Source organism: Trichosurus vulpecula, chromosome 3 (assembly GCF_011100635.1).
Source record: "Trichosurus vulpecula isolate mTriVul1 chromosome 3, mTriVul1.pri, whole genome shotgun sequence".
Lineage (NCBI taxonomy): Eukaryota > Metazoa > Chordata > Mammalia > Diprotodontia > Phalangeridae > Trichosurus > Trichosurus vulpecula.
In genome coordinates this window covers 156,877,066-156,897,496 of record NC_050575.1, presented here as the reverse complement: position 1 = coordinate 156,897,496, position 20,431 = coordinate 156,877,066, and the positions used below count along the sequence as shown (strand labels likewise).

The 20,431-nt window shown below is 37.0% G+C and overlaps 1 protein-coding gene across 2 annotated transcripts in view; it reads right to left on the bottom strand.

The window, feature by feature from the left end:
* Positions 1-20,431, bottom strand: part of RSPRY1 (ring finger and SPRY domain containing 1) — a 63,365-nt gene that overhangs the window by 24,285 nt on the left and 18,649 nt on the right. The window contains exons 3-12 of one of the 2 annotated variants that reach the window (XM_036751736.1): positions 20,145-20,344; positions 17,780-18,274; positions 12,582-12,634; positions 9,518-9,630; positions 7,922-8,048; positions 6,262-6,320; positions 4,829-4,895; positions 3,889-4,020; positions 2,393-2,508; positions 1,332-1,475 (exon numbers count right to left, since the gene is read on the bottom strand). In XM_036751736.1, coding sequence (XP_036607631.1) covers positions 1,332-1,475; positions 2,393-2,508; positions 3,889-4,020; positions 4,829-4,895; positions 6,262-6,320; positions 7,922-8,048; positions 9,518-9,630; positions 12,582-12,634; positions 17,780-18,126 — 1,158 coding nt within the window. In that variant the 5' untranslated portion in view covers positions 18,127-18,274; positions 20,145-20,344. The remainder of the gene's footprint in view (positions 1-1,331; positions 1,476-2,392; positions 2,509-3,888; positions 4,021-4,828; positions 4,896-6,261; positions 6,321-7,921; positions 8,049-9,517; positions 9,631-12,581; positions 12,635-17,779; positions 18,275-20,144; positions 20,345-20,431) is intronic. The other variant, XM_036751735.1, reaches the window with a different exon arrangement.

Sequence of the window (20,431 nt, the reverse complement as noted above, 5' to 3'; positions counted from 1 at the left end):
AGTGACTGGCTCAGGGTCATGCAGCTAGTAAGTGTCTGAGCCCAGATCTGAACTCAGGAAGATGAGTCTTCCTCACCTCAACTCTGGCACTCTATGCACTGCGCCACCGAGCTGTATCTGGAATCAGGAAAACCTGAGTTCAAATGACCAGCTAAATCACTTCACTTTTGTCTGCTTTAGTTTCCTCACCTGTAAAGTGAGGATACTAATAGCACCTAACTCCCAGGGCTGTTGTGAGGACCAAATGAGGTAATACTTATGAAGTGCTTTGCAAACCTTAAAGTGCCATATAAATGCTATTATTATTACTTCAGGGCATTACTAACATGCATCAACAAAAAGAATAAAGTAGTATCTCAGATTATGCCCCCCAAAAAACTAAATACCCCGCCTATCCCTAGTTCCAGCTCCTTTCGACTCATCCCATTGAACCCTTGGGTCTGATAAGTGTTCCATGAAAAACTATGCAGTCATGAGAGATATATTTAATCTGTGGGTTACACTGTCATTTCCAAGGCTGATCCCAACCAGGCCAATTTTTAAAACTCAGGACTTTACAAACAAAGAAAATTGAAAATAATTTTCTAAATTGCATCTCTGACTGAATTCTGACTACCACAACTGGCTTATAACCTGATTACCAGAAAAAGGGTGATAGTGTCCTTTATGAAACTGATAAACTGGCACCAAAAAAGTCATCTGGAGGGAAAAAAAGGCAGAGGAAAAAGCTCTGCACTAAAGTGCTGCCAGCCAATCATAAGTATTGTAATTAGACCATTTGTCTGTTCTTCCAAAATGTCACACTACTGCTTTTGGAAAAAATAAATTTTTTAAATGTTGGTACTATTTATTGTTGACAAATTGCAAGTTAAAACTGTATAGCTGAGCCAACAAACTGGCAATATCTCAGAAGGAGGGGAGCTATTAAAACCTTTCAAAACTGCCAAGCAAGACAGAAATAAACTGTCAGCCAAGTCACAATATAAATTACAGAAGATCAAAGCTAGGGCAGAGCTGGAGATGGAAAAGTAAGTGTTATAGATAAGACCATTTTAGCATACTCATCTTCTAAATGAAGAATTAAATCTTAAGGAGTCAAGAAGATGAAGCCTGGAGAAACTTCTTGGTGTCTGGCACATAGCAGATGCTTAATAAATGTTTGCTGATTAACTGACTGAAGGCAGACTTCTTTGGGCAATTCAGATCACTGAGATTCAATACCCAATTAACATTTATTTCAATATCAATCTAGAAGCTACTTTTCTATTTGTTAAACATAGAGAAAAATGAAAGCCACTGTGCATTTAGGGTCATTTCATTCATGTACTTACATGATTGAGAAATTTGCTGTCTTTGGTGGCCCAGCCTATCTGCATGACTCCAGAAGTGATCACTGTAACTTCATAGTACCATACCCCAGAGTCAACACAAAATGTGCAACGCACACTTTCAAAGGAGGAGGCATCACATCGAGCCTGGCAGAAAAAAAAATGGCATGACAGTCAACAGTGGTTACTTGAAAGATGACTAACCTAGGTACAGTGTCAGCTTATAGTCACTGCTTGGCACATTTAATGTTCTCATTAAAAAGACAGACCCTCCTTTCCTTGCCATGCACAAAACACAAAATTAGAGATTTCGTGGGAGCCCTGTGTGTAGATGCAAAAGGAAAAGGGGCCCTATCAGAGGGAAGGGCTGCTGAACTCCCTAAAAACTTCTGAGTCACCTCCTACAATGGGGAGACCCTACATTTGGAGGACTGTTTAAGTTCTTGGAAGCAGCAGGGGCTCATGGGAGGGGAAGGGAGGGGTGTTGATTCCTTAGCCACTTCAAGTTATTTCCCTTGACTTAAGGGCCCTACGTAGGGTAATACTATAAATCTGGATGATTGTACAGGTCTTTGGCAAAGACAGAGGCCCACTGGAGAGGAACAGGGGAATTGTCTCAATGTTTATGGACTCAGGTAAAAAAGTTCTTTGCATTTTTTGGTTGGGTTAAATTAAACCTTTCTGATAGCTGATGTTTTGTTAGTCTGAGTGCTTATTTGTTTTTGGTGTAGAAATCTTGACAAAAGGGGGCAGCTAGGCAGCGCAGTGAGTAGAGCACCGGCCCTGGAGTCAGGAGTACCTGAGTTCAAATCCGGCCTCAGACACTTGACACATTTACTAGCTGTGTGACCTTGGGAAAGTCACTTAACCCCAATTGCCCTGCCTCCCCCCTGCAAAAAAAAAAAAATCTTGACAAAAGCCAAATTCTGATGTTCCTAGGTGAAACCCTAAATGGGAGTATAAGCCAAAGAGAAATAATTATTGTGAAGCCTCTAGTCCTTGGCCCTAGGCCAAAGGAGCAAAAAGGCTAAAGTTGTCAAAACTGTAAATTACTGCTTTTTTACCTCCAATCCATGCGGTGAGATCTTCAAGTACTCACTAACATCATTGCTATTCAGCATGGCCCTAATGTTGGTCAGGTCCACTTTCTCATAAGTAAACTGCCTGCCTTCTTTCAAAACTGCAAAAGAAAAACAAACCATATTGCTAGATCACACTCCTCTGGAAAAGGATGAAATCAGCAAAGTTTAAAAGCTGTGATTGTGTTCTGTAAGGTCAAGTAGGTCATGTCAAATGGCGGCTCTGGTTATACATCATAGTAAGTGAATGTGCCTGGCTAGAAACGAGGGAAAGCAGTATGATTTTCAACATTAGGTTCCATATGCCTAAGGAACCCTAATTCCCATAAACCAGAAATATACACATTACACAAAGCACAATTTTCTTTATTTCAGGTGAAACGACATCCTGAATTCTTATAGTTTGGGGATTATGCTCTAGTACGGCAATGCCTGGGAAGGAATGATTTCATTTTGTGTCTTTTTATCTCCAGCACTCAGCAAAGAATATGATACCTAGCAGATGCTTCACAAATGCTTCGAGATTGATTGATAAGTCTACTAATCTCTTGCCACTATGAAGATTTCCTTTTAAAATCAAACAAGTATCTACTGAGCAACAAGTACATGACCAGCATTGTTCCAGATACCAAAAAGGGTATCTGGTTGGACAGAGAGGTAGGGTTAGGGTGAATCAAAAACACACGAAAGAATTAACAATTGATGCGAAATGCATAAGACAGTATAAAATGGACAAATACAAGATGGTTGAAATACTTGTGCCAAATTTTGTGGTTCAGACTACACATGCTCTATTTCGGTTCGAAGGAGGGTAGGTTGGAATAGTTAGGATAGCATTTATAGAGGAAGCAGGACTTAAACTGGGTCTTGAAGAATAGGTAGGATTTTAATAAGCACAGGAATGAGGAGAGTCAAATCAGGAGACTGGAATAGGCACGGAATGTTCATGGAACAGTGAGGAGACCACTTTGGCTATGGCAGAGTATAACTGTTAGGCAGTTGGACATGTAGGGTGCAGTCAAATTAGGGAGGGCCTTTAAAGTCATGTAGAGGGGTGTGGAACTGATGTGGCAGGAAATAAGAGTGAGTGAGGATTTATGAGCAGGGGAACGCTGGAGTTAGAGGCAGCCTACACAGCTTGTCTGGAGGACTCCTAGGGGATGCCTTTCTGTGGCATTCCTACTCCTCTCAGATAGGGATATTTCAGGGAAAGATTCAGTCTTCTCATTATCACCTTCAGTATTATTTTACCTGTAGTAACACAGTGTATTCCATTCCTCTGCTGTACTTATCACATTCTAATCTGTATCGTATTTATCTGTGTCCCTGTCTTATCTTACTGTTGCCTGGCTCACAGCAGACACAATAAATATTTGTTGAATGAATGAACAAATCATTATTAGAAAAATAAGACTATTCATCAAATAGAAGCAACTTTTTGGTGGAGGAGGAAATAATTTTAATAAAATACACTAACTTACAGAGATTGTCTAAACTCCACTGAGCACAGAAACCAACTTGACGTTTCAGATAGTCAGAATTTTCTGTCCATCTCTCCAACATGACAAGACGGTCACTAATACAGGATTTAGAGACAGTCATTTTATTTTCACCTAGCAGGAAAGAAACAAGATTTGAATTAGATAGCAACTAGGAGGAAAAAAAAAATAAAAATTCTAAATGAGTGAATTGGAAGAAAAGAAGGACCATTTTACTTTCTGCATGGCTCATATGAATCACAAAGGATAGTCAATATTTTTTCCTGAAATTAGTCAAAACACCTACAGGCTAAGAACAAGAGGGTAGCCACAGTCAAATATCTCAACAAAAAGTGGCACTTGAGATGCTATATGTCATCATATACGGTAAAAAATCACAGCAATCCTTCAACAGTGGAGGGGAAAAGAGGGAGAGAAGAGGGACTGTAAACAGAACTTCCTTTGTTAAAGCAAGTAAAACTAAGGTACTTGACTTAAAATGGCCAAGGTACATATTGCTTTTTTCTTTTTTTCATTTATTCAGTATTTTATTTTCCCTCAATTACATGTAAAAACAATTTTCAACATTGGTTTTAAAAACTGAGTTCCAAATTCTCTCCTTCCCTCACCACCCTCCCTCACTGAGAAGGCAAGAAATTTAATATAGGCAATATATGTGTAGCCAGGTACATGTTACTTCTGTGGCACATCCAATGGCCCTAAATTCATCCTGTATAAATTTTAAAATTAAACAAAGCTTTTTTTTTTCATGTAGTGTTTAAAACTTAAATGAACTACCAAGAGCCCAGCAATATCAATGTGTATTTCTGCAACAGAATGTGTGTACATATGTTAGAATTCACAGTATTGCCTGATCTACCAAACAAGCAAATCAGCATTTCTGAATATAGCAAATTATCAAAAGAGATTACTATACACATACTGGTCTGTGCAAACTTTTCCAGTGCGATTAGTGCAAAAAGCATGACTGTAGGATGGGACTGGAAATTCTGAAAAAAAAAAAAAAATTATCATTTTCAATTTCAACCTCTCCCTATTCCCCCAATAGCTGCACATGTTAATTTTGCTTTCTTGCTGAATATATGCTAGATACTTTTTTGAACATCAAAAACATGCAGACACCACAAGAACTAGAACATCTTTGCTTAACACTGTATGTAGTCAAGAACTATGACAGAGCCTTTCTTTCCTAAAGTTTCTCCCTTAGGGAACATACTGGCTATAGTTATCAGCAAAGAGGTAAAATCAAAGTATTAATAAGAAAACTAGAAATTTTGGGGATTTAGTGACACTATACAGTGTCACTGTACCCACCAGAAGATGGACTGTATATCTACAGACTGAAGGCTACGCTAGCTAAGAGCAGAGAAGACTGGAAGAACCTGAGGACGTTATAAGTCAGGCCTGCACAACTTGTGGCCCTTGGGGCACTCACTGCTCCTTGTTGCCTGCCAAAGGATTTGGGACCCTGTGTATGTAGAGGAAATCCTTTCCCGGGCCTGAGGGCCGTATGTGGCCTGGTGTGCCGTAAGCGGCCTGGTGTGCTGTAAGCTGTGCAGGATTGTTATAAGCCAATTACAGAAGCAATTTTATGATATTAAAGTTTAAAGCCAGAGCAGCATACTAGATAAAATGCTAGACCTGGAGTCTTGGGTTTGAATTTTACTTCAGACACTTAACTAGACTTAGGACCCAGGCAAATCACCTTAGTGTCCTCAACTGTGAAATGAAGTTTAAAAATAGCACCTATCTCACAGGACTGCTGTGAGGATCAAGTAAGATAATATAAGTAAAATGTTTTACAAATCTTAAGGTACAATGTAAACATCTGCTATTATAATTTTTAAAAATATTTAATTCCAACAATATACTCCCCTCCCCCCGCCCCTGCTTTTGCCCCCATATTATTTCAGCATAATTTGAAATAAAGACAACTTTGGGAAACACCTGCAAATATATGATTGCCTTCATTTCCTATGCCAATCTATGTTCCATCTCTTGAGGAAATATTTAATAGAAAAGAGTTTAACAATTCTGTAGCCATATTGTAAAACATGGACATGAAAATAGAAAACCTTATCCTCCCTAAAATGAAAAGCTCTATGCTCTATTTTTCAGATTAGAAGATAAGAGCTTTTCTACTTATAAGTCAGGGAAATGAGAGAATTTCAAGAATGACTGTGATTCAAACTTTGAGTAGGGGGGCACTATAAGATACAAATTCTGGCAATGCTTTCCAATTCTCCTCCTCTTCCAATCTAAGAATTTTTGTTTTGTTTTTTAACAGCACGATAATTTATTATACGTTAGAGTTAGATGACTGGCAACATCAACTACTTCTGATATATTACTTACCAGGCTCTGCAACAAATATTCTAATATCCCCGGGCTAAGTAAACTTATGCTTGCAGGACCTGTAAGGCAATAATAAATATGCTACATATCATTACAATGGCATACGTATAAAATTGATGTATTGCATTTTTATATCAGCAAGTACTGAAGTGTCAACCACATGGTTTAAATACAATGTCATCTGGTTCGTAGGCAAGCTTTCCAAATGTACTTTGAAATTAACTCTCAATTTTCTTGTATGAATACATATACTCAGGCAGATCAATTTCTAAACTCCCTTTTTGATAACATTTTAAGTTGTACCAAAAAGGACAATACTGTTTAACCCTCTGCTTGGTTTGGTTTAAAAAAGCCTAGGTTTGAAGCCAGAAGCCCCGAGTTTGAATTCCAGCTTTGCTACTTGTGTTGAGCTCTGGGAAAATAATTTCCCTTCTCTTGGCTTCAATTTCTCCATATGTAAAATGAAGGGTTTGGCCTAGATCACTTCTTAGGTCATTTTCAGTTCTAGATTTGTGGACCTATTCTGTGGCTTGATCAAGGAAGGGCAGGTTTTTTTTTTTTTATCAAAAGGTCCCCTCTTTTGTACAAGGTTGCAAGGTAAAAGGTCATGTCAAAAGAAACATGTGACACTATATAAATTTAGAAGTTATACCGAAACCTTTTGTTTAAAAAGAGGTAGAAAATCGAGAACTTTTATGTTCTTTTAACATCAACTGAAAGAAAACTAATAGTTCTGATTACATAGTGCTTGCCAAAGTGGGACACTTCTAGTCCACAGGACAGGCTTAGTAGTTATTTAATTTCCAGGATGTGATCTCATTTGTGTCTTTAGCTGAATAAACATAACAATTCCTTAGCCATATCCTAAAAGGCTCCATATAGATATGAAAACAGAAAACCATATCCTCTCTAAAATGAAAAACCATATATTCTACTTTTCAGGTTAAAAAAAAAAGATTTTTACTCACTAAAAATTAGGGAAAAGAGAGAATTTCAAGAATGACTGTGATTTCAAACTTTAAGCAGGGATTAAGACATTGTAAAAAACAAATTGTGGCGATGTTTTCCAATCTCCTCACCCAACAACCAATCTAAGGATTTGTTTTTAACACCAAATCTTGGGAAGTATCAGTAAGTGGTTTAGGTTTTTCTCTTTTTTTCTATATTACAAGATTATGTTCTTTTTTCTATATTACAAGTTTATGTTCTCTTTTCTATTAACTGGTCATACTTTAGAAGTTTTTTTTTTTCGGGGGCAGCTAGGTGGCACAGTGAGTAGAGCACCGGTCCTGGAGTCAGGAGGACCTGAGTTCAAATCCGGCCTCAGACACTTGTACTAGCTGTGTAACCTTGGGCAAGTCACTTAACCCCAATTGCACTGCTAAAAAACCAAAAAAAAAAATATAATTAAAAAAAAATCGTTGTAGTATTTGAGTATGGTTTTATAGCCTTGTTCTTAATTTTAAAAGCTAAATGAAATATTTTATCATATTCTCTAAATCAGCCACCTAGATTAAACTACTTTTTTACTGATGTGGAGTTCATTTCCCCCCTTTTCCCTTTACAAAAACCAAAACAAACTAGTTTCCCAACTATAAAATAGTGAGTTTGGTTGGAGACATCAAATATATTTTTAAAATATGAAATTTCTTACAATTACCTGCTAGTTTCTCAGCCAAGCAGCCCAGCACTGCTGTTGTATTCCGGTGTTTGGCAGGGTGACTAGCATCCTGGCATGCAACAGCTCCATTTAAATTTAGAATTTCAGTCAACTTCTGGAGTGCATCCTAAAAGAAAAAGTACAAAATGGACTTAATATACTTACATCTCAATTTTTTTTGGTGCGCCTAAATCTGCAAAGAACAACTAAGCACCAATGAAATGAAAATCAACATCATGTGATAAGGACATAATGTACCATCACATTAAATCATGTATTAGAGGAAGTTTAAAGTTTCTGCAGCTTGCTATACAAAGTATATCATTCATAATGCACCTGCTGTGTCAACTATATAAAATGCATTTTTTTTTATGCTGTTGATTTTACAAGACCTAGTCCAGGTGGATGCCAATACCTCAGGAGGCAGTAGGGAGTAAGTGACACAGGGGTGAAGAAATTTCACTATTGCAATAGTGGCTGTCTTTCTTCTTAAAAACAAATACAGCACCAACTAAAATTGAAACAGGAATCTCAGAAGCCTAAATTAGGGTCAACTCTTTAATAGCTAAGTCATAGAATTTCCTGTTCTGTCACAAGGGTCTGCCATACTGGATTTGAGCACCTGAAGCTCATACAAGGCACAAGAAAAGAGGCCAGAAGCCAACTCAATTTGCTTTTTAAAAAATAGCCAAGTCAAAGGAGTCAGTGGGTTATGTAAAATAAAGTAATGACATGAAAAAGAGGAACAAGTCAAGGTCACATCAATACATGACTGACTTGCACTGTCATTTTAATTATAACAAAGGTATACTGGCCAATTCCACATTTTTTAACTTGGTGAGCTAGTGTTGACACAAAATTGTAAAACAAAACAATTTCAGATGACAGATCAGACATTTCTACCTGCCTGTCTGAACCGTAGATCATGTATAAATGAGGGTATTTCAACATTACAGCAAAGAAATCTAACCAGTTTTCCCTTCCTATCCTCCCTCCCACCTTGCACTTTACTCCAGCAATTTATGGTAGCTTCACTACCCTCTTACATGTAGCAAACAAAATAATTTATGATCAGAATTTTGACCAAGTAATTATTTCTAACCTTTTTCATATCATGGATCACAAAGGAATAGTGAGAAAACAAAATTCTATAATAAGACAAAAAATGTCCCTAGTTGGGTAGTTTTCACTCTCAATTTGGAAAAAAAAAAAGTTTTCAAAAAAACCTTCTGGCATGGGAAAACTAATGTAGGAACAATTAAGGAACTAGAAAATTAGAACCAAGATTACAAAGTTCTAAGTTTCAAAAAAGAACTGTTTCAGGTTATACTCATCTGTCCATCCGTTTAATTTTTTTCCCTTAAACTAGTACTTATTAATCGCCAATTAAATTTAGTTATTTCATGGAAATAAGATCTAGTAAATGCTAATAAAGTTCAGTAAATGCTAAATTTGGGGGATGATGTTAATAATGAACAACATTTTGGCCCTAATGCATAAAGAGGAAATAGCTCACATCAAACTTTCCCTCTGGTTATTCAACGTTGGGCATGTGTGTAGGTGGCAGTTGCATAAGTTACACATGTGTTAACTTACTTTAGTTGGCAATGGACACTCGTCTAGTAATAACGTTATAACAGCTGGTCCCAATGGATCTTCCAATGGAATAACTCTAATTAAAGACTGGACAACTTCCAACCATCCTTCATCTGCGACCAAATCAAGGAGATTATCAGAGGGAGGTGTTACTATTTTTTTAAAACTCAAGAATAGGTAGACAAGTCATAACAACAATAGTATTAAGATGACTTCACACTGAAATGGGAAAACCTTTTTGGCCCTTACCAGGAGGCTTTTAAAGCAACTAGTGACGGTTGGCCATCTTATGATGGCTGGAATCAAAGAACTTTAACTGGTAAATCTAGTAGTTCTAAAGGCCCTTAAGCTACATTTAAAAGTTCTCTCTTAAATGTATTTTTAAATGATTTCTCATTTGAAAACGAAAGACAAAGATTAAAAACATAAATCAGTATGGTATAGCAGCACAGTGATGCTTAAGAAATTAGTTAACATTAGAAAGAACATTAATAGGCCTTTTCCCTCCAGTTCCAAAACAGTTATATGCAGGCTGTTCTTGCGTCTATCAACTGGAAGAGTTAAATCTCATTTTCTACTTTCAAATGAGACAAATTATATGTGGAAGATTTTGTGAGTTATTCCAATTCCTGGTAAGACTGCACAGGGAGCTTGAGGGGGAGATGAAGGGAGGGAAAATTTTTTCTCTATTGTGTAGAAAGTGTTTTTGGAACATGTTGGCCAAGATGAATGAAAGACTGGCATAATGGTTTACAGGGTGAAAGGCAAAATGAAAAATTATCTGCCATGAATAAAACACCAGCAACTAGCTTTCTCCTACAAAGAAATAAAAACCTAAATTCAGGTCTCTTCAGGTAACTAAGAAACAAAAATAAATGTGTTGTCAACTTGTGAACAGGTTGTATTTCAAAAGGTCATAAATGTGTTGTTTAAATTTGGGAAAAAGTTTTTCTTCGAAAGGAAAATGTATTTATTATGGTGGTATGTATTGTATCACGATAAGCTGGCTAGGTTCTTAGGTGAGTCTACAAAGACCCACTTAATTCATGATCTAGCTGTTGTTTTCGACAAAATAAGCGATGTGAAAAATAATGACACATATGACTGGATTGGTCACATTGCAAGAATGAGATATTACAAATGGATAGTCGAAGTGCTAACACTGGCATCCTCAAGTATTAAAAGAACCATCCAGTGTACTCATCAGTATGTTGAGCAGAGCCTCTATGGAGGATATGCAAAATAGCATGGATGAAAAAAGAGTAAGTTAGAAAGGTCTGGAGGGAATATCTACATGGCAGAAATTACAGATTCTTTAGCACAACTAAAGCATATGAGGAGTACAACCACTACACAGAGCAGTTGTTTCTTTGGGACAATGTATTACATTCCAACTTAGGAGGGCAAGAAGAATGGGAACAGGGACTTCTCTTTCTCTTTCTCACAAGGTAATGGGAATAGGAACTTTCTTAGCTCCAAGATATGGGGTAGGAGGCTCTGCAGTCTGGGTTAGGTCACATGATGAAGGTAGGGTAGGGGACCAGGTAGTATTAGGGGTGTGGAACCATCCCGAACTAGCTACACATTCTTCTTTCTTTCTACTCGAGTTCTAGCCTACTTCCTTTTCCTTTTTCATTTCCATTTATCACTTCTTTCTTTCCTCCATGGTCTACTGTGAAGAAAATGAAGTATTCTGGCTTCTTTCCCTGCTTTCTGAAGCATATAGCACTTTGGAGTTTTGTTTCTTTGACTGGTAGTAAGAGGGGCTGTAAACCATAAAGTGCTATAGAAGTATAGTCTATTATTAGATGACTTCCTTCTACCCTCACTTTCTTTCATTTATGCTCTATATGGAAAGCAAGACTTAGGTCCAAATGAATTCTTGGGGAATACCAAGGTATTAAGTAAGATGTATCTACATTTCAGGGCAAAAGCTGATGCAAGCTATTTTGGGCATTTCATCGCAGAAACTGGGGCAGGGGTGGGGCTTCTGGCTTCTAAAATAAAGAACAGGGAAAGACCTCTGGGGAATGGCTCAGAGTGAGGAGCTGGGTCAGGGTACTGGTAAGGAGAAAAGCAGCTTTGGGGAACTTGCCACCACAAGTTCTGCCAAACTTGAGCTCGGGCTAGGGTGTAGGGTAAGTAAAGCCAGGGACAGGGTAGGTCTCATATTATAGGAGACCAAAGGGGACAGGTTGCTGTGACAAACAAATCACTTGGCTGAGGTGATTGGCTGTTGGTATATAATGGATGAAGTTGAATGCATCTAAATCAGGAAAGAATTGTCTCTAAATGGAATTAACCTTATTGGAATATGGGCTTTTAGAACTGATTTTTTTTTTCCATTTTAAGAATATATATATACACACACACACACACACACACACACACACACACACACACACCTTGGATCACTGCATATAATGTCAGGCTAGGCTGATGTATCTGTTGGTTTTATTGAACTGCTTTTCCTCCCTTTTTAACTCTTTGTTTTAAGGACTAGCTCTCTGGGAGGGACAGGGGGGAATGGACATATTAGGAAATGCGGATGATATAAAACAACGATAGCAAAACAAATATATCCATACAATTAAAAAAACTAAGAATAGCTATGGAAATGATTAGTGTAACTACCAGATATTTAAGCACAGTAGACATATTCAGTCTATAGGGCAGGGCACAAGAGGGGAAGAAAATATGTGGAGAAGGAATATGTAAACTAAGAGCCATTTAAAAATTATACATGAGATAACAGTAATAATAGTATTTTGAGCAATAACAGTAGCACTTTGAGACCTACAAAATGCTTCTCATTTGATGAGATAATATATTTTAAGCAGGTGAGAACATTGTGTTTGGGGGGAAAAACTGCATGTAGACATTGTTCAATTTCACTGCATTTAAAACACATACACTTAGTACACCAAAACTGTACGTTATCATTTCAAACTTCTCAAACAGGAACTATTTTACATGAATAATTGTTTATTTTTTTCTGGAAAAAAAATCAACAAAGCATTTCTTTATGCTAATAATTCTTTCTGAACAAAAAGCATTATGATACCTGTTTCTGCCATTTCGTGCAATGTGATCATTGAATAAGGAGGTTCCTGGTCACTGAAAAATAGACAATTAAAATGTCAAGCTTGGGAAAATTATAAATGAAAGCTTTGAATTAAAATTCAATTGTGGGAAGGAGAAAGAGGAGACTATGAATGAATGAATATAGTGGAAGGAAGGCAAGAAACTGTGAGCTACAAACCTATAAGTACTAATGCTCATATTAAATGGCCATTTCGTAAACTCAATCTCCCCATGACGGCAATTAAACAAAAAAAGAGGAAATGAACATTTATAAAATGAAATCTCATTAGATGGAAGGAACATTTGCAAAGCATTTAACCTTTCTGAACCTCAGGAAGGTAAATGTAGCCTTCATGACATCCCTGTAGAGATTCTTATGAAGACAAAAAAGAAACCTAAATGAAGTGCTAGGGGAAGAATTAAGGTTCAACATAAATTCATAATCATCACTGCTTCTATTTTATTTTACAGGTCTCTTTCAGAAAATACTGAAATAATGATCTGAACTTGCTAAGATTTAAAAGAAATATTCTGTTTGAAAAGATATGAATTGATAAAATGAGGCCATCCAAAAAAGTGAGAATTGTGTTCAGTTCTGGATGTCATGCTAGTAAGAACATTGATAGAGTATGTCTGCCTTGTTTCATTAGTTCTTATTTAGGTTTATGATATAGAAAATAATGAATAGATTCACCTTTGAATCCCCAAAGAATTCATTAGGAACCTGAAAAGTAGAAATATAGACATGGAAATAGGGTACAAGCATAGCACCCATTTACTGTTAAACAGCTATTAGAACTACAAAGATGGACTATACCAAACAGTGAGTGTACAACCCATGTAAGTACTGAGATCCTACCAATACAACTAGGATGGGCCACAGCAGGACAAGTATAAAAGCCCACAGAGAGTTGAAAAGATGTCACTTGGTATCTCTATAAAGTGATTGCACTCATGGTAGGTCTGACAACATCTCTCTCAGATGATTCTTAGCCGGAGAATTTCTGCACAGCAGTCTTGGACTCCAGCTCACCTGTCTCTGGAGATGCAGTCAACTTCAGATTGATCAGGTTTCAAGACCAGGCATCACAAAGGTCAGTGATCTCTGGCTGAACAGCTTCACCACGGCACTATCCAGCTGAGTTTTTATACTTCTCTTGGAGGCTGTGGCAACACCCAATTGGTCCTAACAGATACTCTGGTTTACCCATTTGTTGACACAGTTCAACCTGTAGAACATCCTTGTAAACAACCTTGCAGAACATCCTTATTAAGGACATAGTCAGTCAGCTATCTGAACTTACTGTGGTGGACCCTAGTAAACTAAGTAGGGGCTTGGGAGATGGTATAAATGCCTATGTGATATTTTCTATATATGAATGTCACAAGCAATATATGTGATAAACACTAAATATATTGCAGGCCCAATTAATTTACCCACTTAATATAGTATCCAGAGAAAGGTAAACAGGATGGTGAGGGGACTGGTGACTATCCCATGCCTGAACTGGTTGAAGGAACTGAGGATGTTTAGTCTAGAGAAGAGAAGACTTGGGAGCAACATGATAGCCATCTTCAAGCCGTTGAAGAGCTGATAATACAGAAGAGGAATCGGACTTGCTATGTTTGGTTTGAAGGGTTAAAACTAGGAGCAGTGGGTAGACAGTGCTGGAAGGATGATCTAGGTTTGATATAAGGAAAAACCTCCTACTAATTATAACTGTCCAAAACCAGAATGGGTAACCTCAGTTGGTAGTAGGTTCCTCCTTTGCTGAAGGTTATCAACTGAACGTCAGATAGCTATTTGTCAGTGATGTTATAGAGATTTCTGTTCATGTAGACCAGATGTTCTGAGGTTCCATCCAACTCTAGAGATTTTGGGAATTTGTAATTTTGAAAAATTTCTCCTAAGACAAAGGATTTAGAGTCTGAAGGGACCTCAGCGCTCACCTAACCCAAGTCAAGAAATCTTAAACTGTAAGGAGTCAAACTATAGCTATTAAAGAAAAGGTGACTAGAAAGAACCAGCCCTTCAGAGACACATAAAAGAGATATGAAAAGGGAAGCATGGCAAATCAGGGAAGGTGAGATTCCATGGAAGAAAGTAAATTATACAATTTTAGAGCTGGACAGTATCTTAGAAATCATTTAGGCTAAGCCTCTCATTTTACAAATAAGGAAACAGGCCCGGTGAGGGGACTTACTCAAGGTCAAAGAGATAATTGGTGGCACAGTAGAAACTGGAACAAGGTTTACGAATTCTTGGTTTGGTGTTTTTGCCACAACAGATTACCCACTGAAATCCTTTATGGATGTCTATTTATTATTAGGCTCCTTGGAAACATTTTCTGTCTAATTATACAACAAAGAAAACAAGCTAAATCAGAGAAAATGATGAAAGGCCAGGAAGTGGGACAGAAGTTCAAATCAGTAGATAGGCAATGACCTGCCTTTTAGAAATTTCAGTAGACAAGTACCTAAATTCAAGATGGATAAAATGGCTAAGCAAGCAGAATGATATTTTCTCCAAAACACTTTTCAGTAAATAGTTTAAAGTAGTCTTATTAACAAATACTCCAAATCTATCCAGCTACACAGTCTGTCAAGCCCAAGCACATGAGCAATTAAGGAATTCAGTAAAAAGGCAGCCTTAAGTAGCTATTTTCACAGTTGATCTAAGGTGAAATAATTTTAAACTTTGACTAAAAACCCAAACTTTGAAGTCACATAGGTGGTCCCTACAAGAAGGAAATCTATTTTAATTTTTCACACAAAGCAGAAAATGCTAGTTTAAGAAAAGAAATTTAGCTAGAGGTAGAGCCACATACTAACAGTGGTCAGCTCTTTCAAAGTCAAGATAGGATAAAGTAAACGAGAAAAAAATTAGGACTAAAAAAAGCAGCATTTGGTTCTACCAGATTTGCTCTTACAACAAGTAGTATTAAGAATTTTCTTCTTTTCTAGACAAATCAAAGGTACTCTTTTCCTGAATAAAGAAAGGCTTGTAGAGAAAGGATGAAGTACAAATTGTTTTAGCAGTATGTTAAGGAACTAATTTTAGGAAAAAACTCTTCCTACCAGGTTCTCTGAGCCTATTATCTTTAAAGTTTTGTTTCAAGAGCCCTATTAAACTTCATAAGAGGCCACTGTCTTCCTCTTCAAAGTATTATTGAATAAAATATCTTTCCAGGTCTATAATATGATTTAAAGTGTTAGACTGTATTTGTTCATAGTGTTTTGTATCCATTTATTCCATGTTCGTTTTTGCTTTTTCTTTTCCATGATTCCACTGCCTTTGTTTAATGCGAGGATTTTCTTGTGCTTTCAAATATACTGCACTTGTCTTATTGCTTTCACAAAAAGCATAGTTGTTACTGGGGACACCTTCTGGAGACTTGCAAATAAAGTTTCCACCCACTGCCATTCCATTAATCATTTTTTAAAACTGGCAAAGCCGCTTTGCACCTGCTTTTTCAATGGGTTGCAATTACCTTGGCTTGCTATTTACTCCCTTATTTCTTTATCACAGCCATTCACAATAATTTTATAGCTCTGTAAATGGTGATTTTTAAAAATCAGTTATTGCCCTGGATGATTCCAAAACTCAGTATTTTGTTGGAGTTCTCCAAAACAGAAGTTCAATGTACTCCCAGTTATTTTTATGTCTGTAGAGAGGGATTTTATATATAAGAATGCAAGCTCTCATCCCCTTATATTCAATTGTGGTACGGTAGCTACATAGAGTTAATTTAATGTTGAAGGGTACTTCTTCAGATGTACATCATCATTAAAGGCATTTTGATCTCACTGTTTCAATGGCTAGTTCTAAAGTTAGTTTTTCTTCCCCCAATACAATTGCTGACTTGTGTGGAGACCAATCGAGTCACACATCCACAAATTCTCTCTCTCTCTGCTAGGGAAAAATGTAAAACAAAAGTTTATTTCCCTGGAGTAGTAATGACATCAAACTTACAGTATGTCAACATATAAAAACAGAAAATAATGTCATTTCAGCGCTATATTCAATGTTTTTCTGAAAAATTGTTTACAAAAAGAATTTTTTTCCAAAATGAACTTTTATAAATAAAAGATAATTTACATGCACTAAAAAAATCCTATTTAAAGGAGTGCTAAAGTGATTCATTCTGTAAAATATAGACTCCTTTTATAATGTGACCCTTACTACTTATATTGTTGCTGTTTTACACATTTAGATTTTTGTAGATTTAATTTTCAGGGTATTATGGATCACAGTTAGAGCCAGAAGGGACTTTACCAGTAATGTAATCCAATCCCATAATTTTCATAGAATCATAGATTTAGAGCCGGAAGAGATATCAGAAGTCATCTAACCCATCAACCAACCCCCTTTATTTTATAGTGTGAAGGTGAAGCCTGGGTCACAAAAGTAGTAAACAACAGAGGTGGGGCATAAACCCAGGACCTCTGATTTTAGAACTAGCATTCTTTCTACTGCACCATGCTATCTCCTATGGAAACAGGTAGTGAGTGACTTTGTTGGGCTTCAATCCCAGGTGCTCTGACTCCAAACCTAATGCGCCTTCCACTGTTCCAGGCTGACTTTAGTTTTCTTAAAATGGAATATGTATGTAGTAGTTTTCACTTGCTGCATTAATTCACAAGCAGAACAAGCGTATTTATAAAGGATGTAGATGGAGAATATAGGGGACAAGATGAAAACTGCCCTTAGTCTCTTCTTTCAGGAAGTTAAAGATATACTCTTTATACCTAATAATCACACATGTGCTCTCTGTTAGGAGAGACAACTTGAATTTCCGTTCAGTGGCATGGATGAGAGAGTACTAATGACAATGAATCTTCTTAAACTATTTCCTGTTATCACCAGTAATAAACTTGCTCATCTTGTCTTCTACTTTTCCACTAATGGAGATCAGAGCTTTAATTAGTGTTTTCTTCCTACAATAATGTTTAGACAAATTCAGGCTGAAGTCAATGCTGGAAAGGGAAAACACAGAACCATATAATTTATACTGCCATTAGAGATACCAACAAAAATATCCTCTCTTTCCCTAGAAGTGCAAGGCTCATTGTTATATATCTTGATGCAACATGTAAAACAAGATGAAGCCAACTGTTAGAAGTTCCTAGCAGAAAAATTTTCTTTAAAGGTGAAGTGATTGGTAGGTGGGTACTTACTTATCTACAAGTGTCCGAATTACTGCCAGTGTGTCCAACACCAAGCCATCTACATTTTGCTTCTTTCTTCTTGGCTCATGTGGTCCTCGACCCCTCCTAGGTGGTCTCACAGGGTCCCTTAGATGGCTTCTGTTTTCAGCTGCTGGTATTACACTGTTCTCAGTCTGCTGATGCTGGGACTCTGCATTATCTTCTGTGCCACTATCATCTCGACAAATACAAGAGTTGCCCATGTTGGTGGCTCCCAAAGTTCCCAGAAAACTTGATATATGCTGCTCTAGAGTCAGCAGCAAACCTTGTACAAGGCTTCTGCTAGCATAAAACACAACCCAAGCAAAGACAATCATTGAGAAAGTTTTCCAAGTACTGTTTTCATAATCTTGAATTGAGGTATTTGCATGGTATTTGTCATCAACAACTGGAATCCAAAGGAAGTTGTAGATTCGGTATCCAACATTATCACCTAAAATAAACCCTGATCATCCAAAAGCAGGTCTAAAAAACAAATTAAAAAACAAACAAACAAACAGTTAAAGGAGTTGAGGATCTTTAGCCACCAATCTACTTAAGGTTTCTCCTAACCCTGATTTTATAGGCTTCAGAAGTAAAATTAGTTCATTTTTTGGCAATTTCCCCCAAGTGGAACTAGCACAAAGAGATATATTTGGATAACAGGAAAGTAATTAACTGTGAAACAGTAACTCCTTACTTATTTCCATTACAAGAAGTTGATCAGTAACTCATAACCTAGTTCAGTGAGGCTTAGAAAGACTGCTGATGTGAACCTCAAACTTAAGAGTTCTTCCTCTCTATGCAGAAATATTAGAAAGAACATAAGCAATTACCTAAAGGACTGCTTCCCTATTAAAAATGGAAAACCTCTTTTTATAATTAGGTCATTTTCTCTCTTTTTTTGGAAGGGGGAAGGAATTACATAAAAGATTTTCTCAAGATTGTCTATTATTCCTAGATCAAGGGACAAAACTAATGTTACTCAGTCTATAACTCTAAGAGGATTAGAAGGGATCAGAACCCAGAATAAATTACCTAAACTGCTTAGACAACCCAACTTGCAGGCTTTATCAGTAATTTACAGTAAGGAGTATTGGCGACAAAGTTTCTTGTCCTGGTAAACAAGATCTGTTTTTGGAAATGTACTTTTCTGTTTTATGCCAACGAGCAACATTTACACAGTAAGAGGTTGTTTTTGTTGCATCTGTAGAAAAGGTGAGGTGATGTGCCAACTTTGTTGCTGGCAATTTTAAGACAAGCAATTATCTTAATGATGGAATCAGAGACTTCACATAACTGATAAAAACCAGTAAGGTTCTAGAGCAAAAGTTCATAATCTTTTTCTGTGTCATGGATCCCTTTGGCAGTCTGGTGAAGCCTATGGACCTCTTCTTAGAATAATGTTTTAAAATGCATAAAATAAAATAGGAAACCAATTATACTAAAATACACACACACAGAGATATATGAAGTTCATAGACTCCAGGTTAAGAACTCTTATTTTAAAGAGATATTAGAAAGAAAAAGATAATCTGGCCACGTTTGAGACACCAGAAAAACATGGAATATTTCATGGCAGGTAGCAGGCACTCAACAGTTTAAGCAGTTATATTTGGACAAGATGAGGAGGAAGAGAAATATTTTTATTAGTCTGGATAGAGGGTAACAGTAAATAATTTAATTCAGTATCATAATGAGCAGGGACCAATTTTCATTCTGCTTTTAGTATCACCAGTGCCTTGCTTCAGCAGACACTAAATAAGTGTGTGCTAGATTAAATGGTGGATCATAGGAAAAAAAAGGTGCACTTCTGTTCTTCAGAGACAAAAGGGGTTAGTTATGGATTCATAATTTCTGGCAATCGATTAATGTCCATTTGTGTTTTTAAAACACATGATTAAAAGAGTCCTGAGGGGGGAGGCATGAGGTATACAGGATGAAGGGCTCAGGTGGAGAGGATATCTCTAATAGTCTAAGCAATGCCACTTCTACTTTCTGTTCCCTACAAAGGACAAAGCATTATTTTTTTGTTTGTTTATCTGTTTTTGGAGGGGGGAAGCCAGGGCAATTGGGGTTAAGTGACTTGCCCAAGGTCACACAGCTAGTAAGTGTATCAAGTGTCTGAGGCCAAATTTGAACTCAGGTCCTCCTGACTCCAAGACCAGTGCTCTACTCACTACACCACCTAGCTGCCCCAAGGCATTATTTTTGTAAGAAAGCAGAATACCAAGAGGTTTAAGTGCCAGGTGAGATATAAAACTAAAGTATTTGCCTTTTGGGGTTCCTGCTTTGGCTTTCTATTTATCTCATAGATTAGGCTGACTGCTGGGAAAGATAAACACTTAAAGCAAACCTTTCTGGCTTTTCCCACAGAACAGGTCAGCTGGTTGGCTCGTGAACAAGAAGACAATGATGGGATACATCAGATATAAAGGCAAAAAATCCAAGATTTTCTGACACATCTGCAACTGGTCAGTAAATTAAGCCGATATACCAATGGAGTATTTATTTAAAATCATTCTTCCTGGTTCTTTAACTTTAGAAGTTCTTTACCTGAGGAGAAGAAACATATGCCAAGTAGATTGTTTCAAGTTTCTCAAAAGCTTGTGGATAATCTATTAATCTTTTGGGGTTACAACA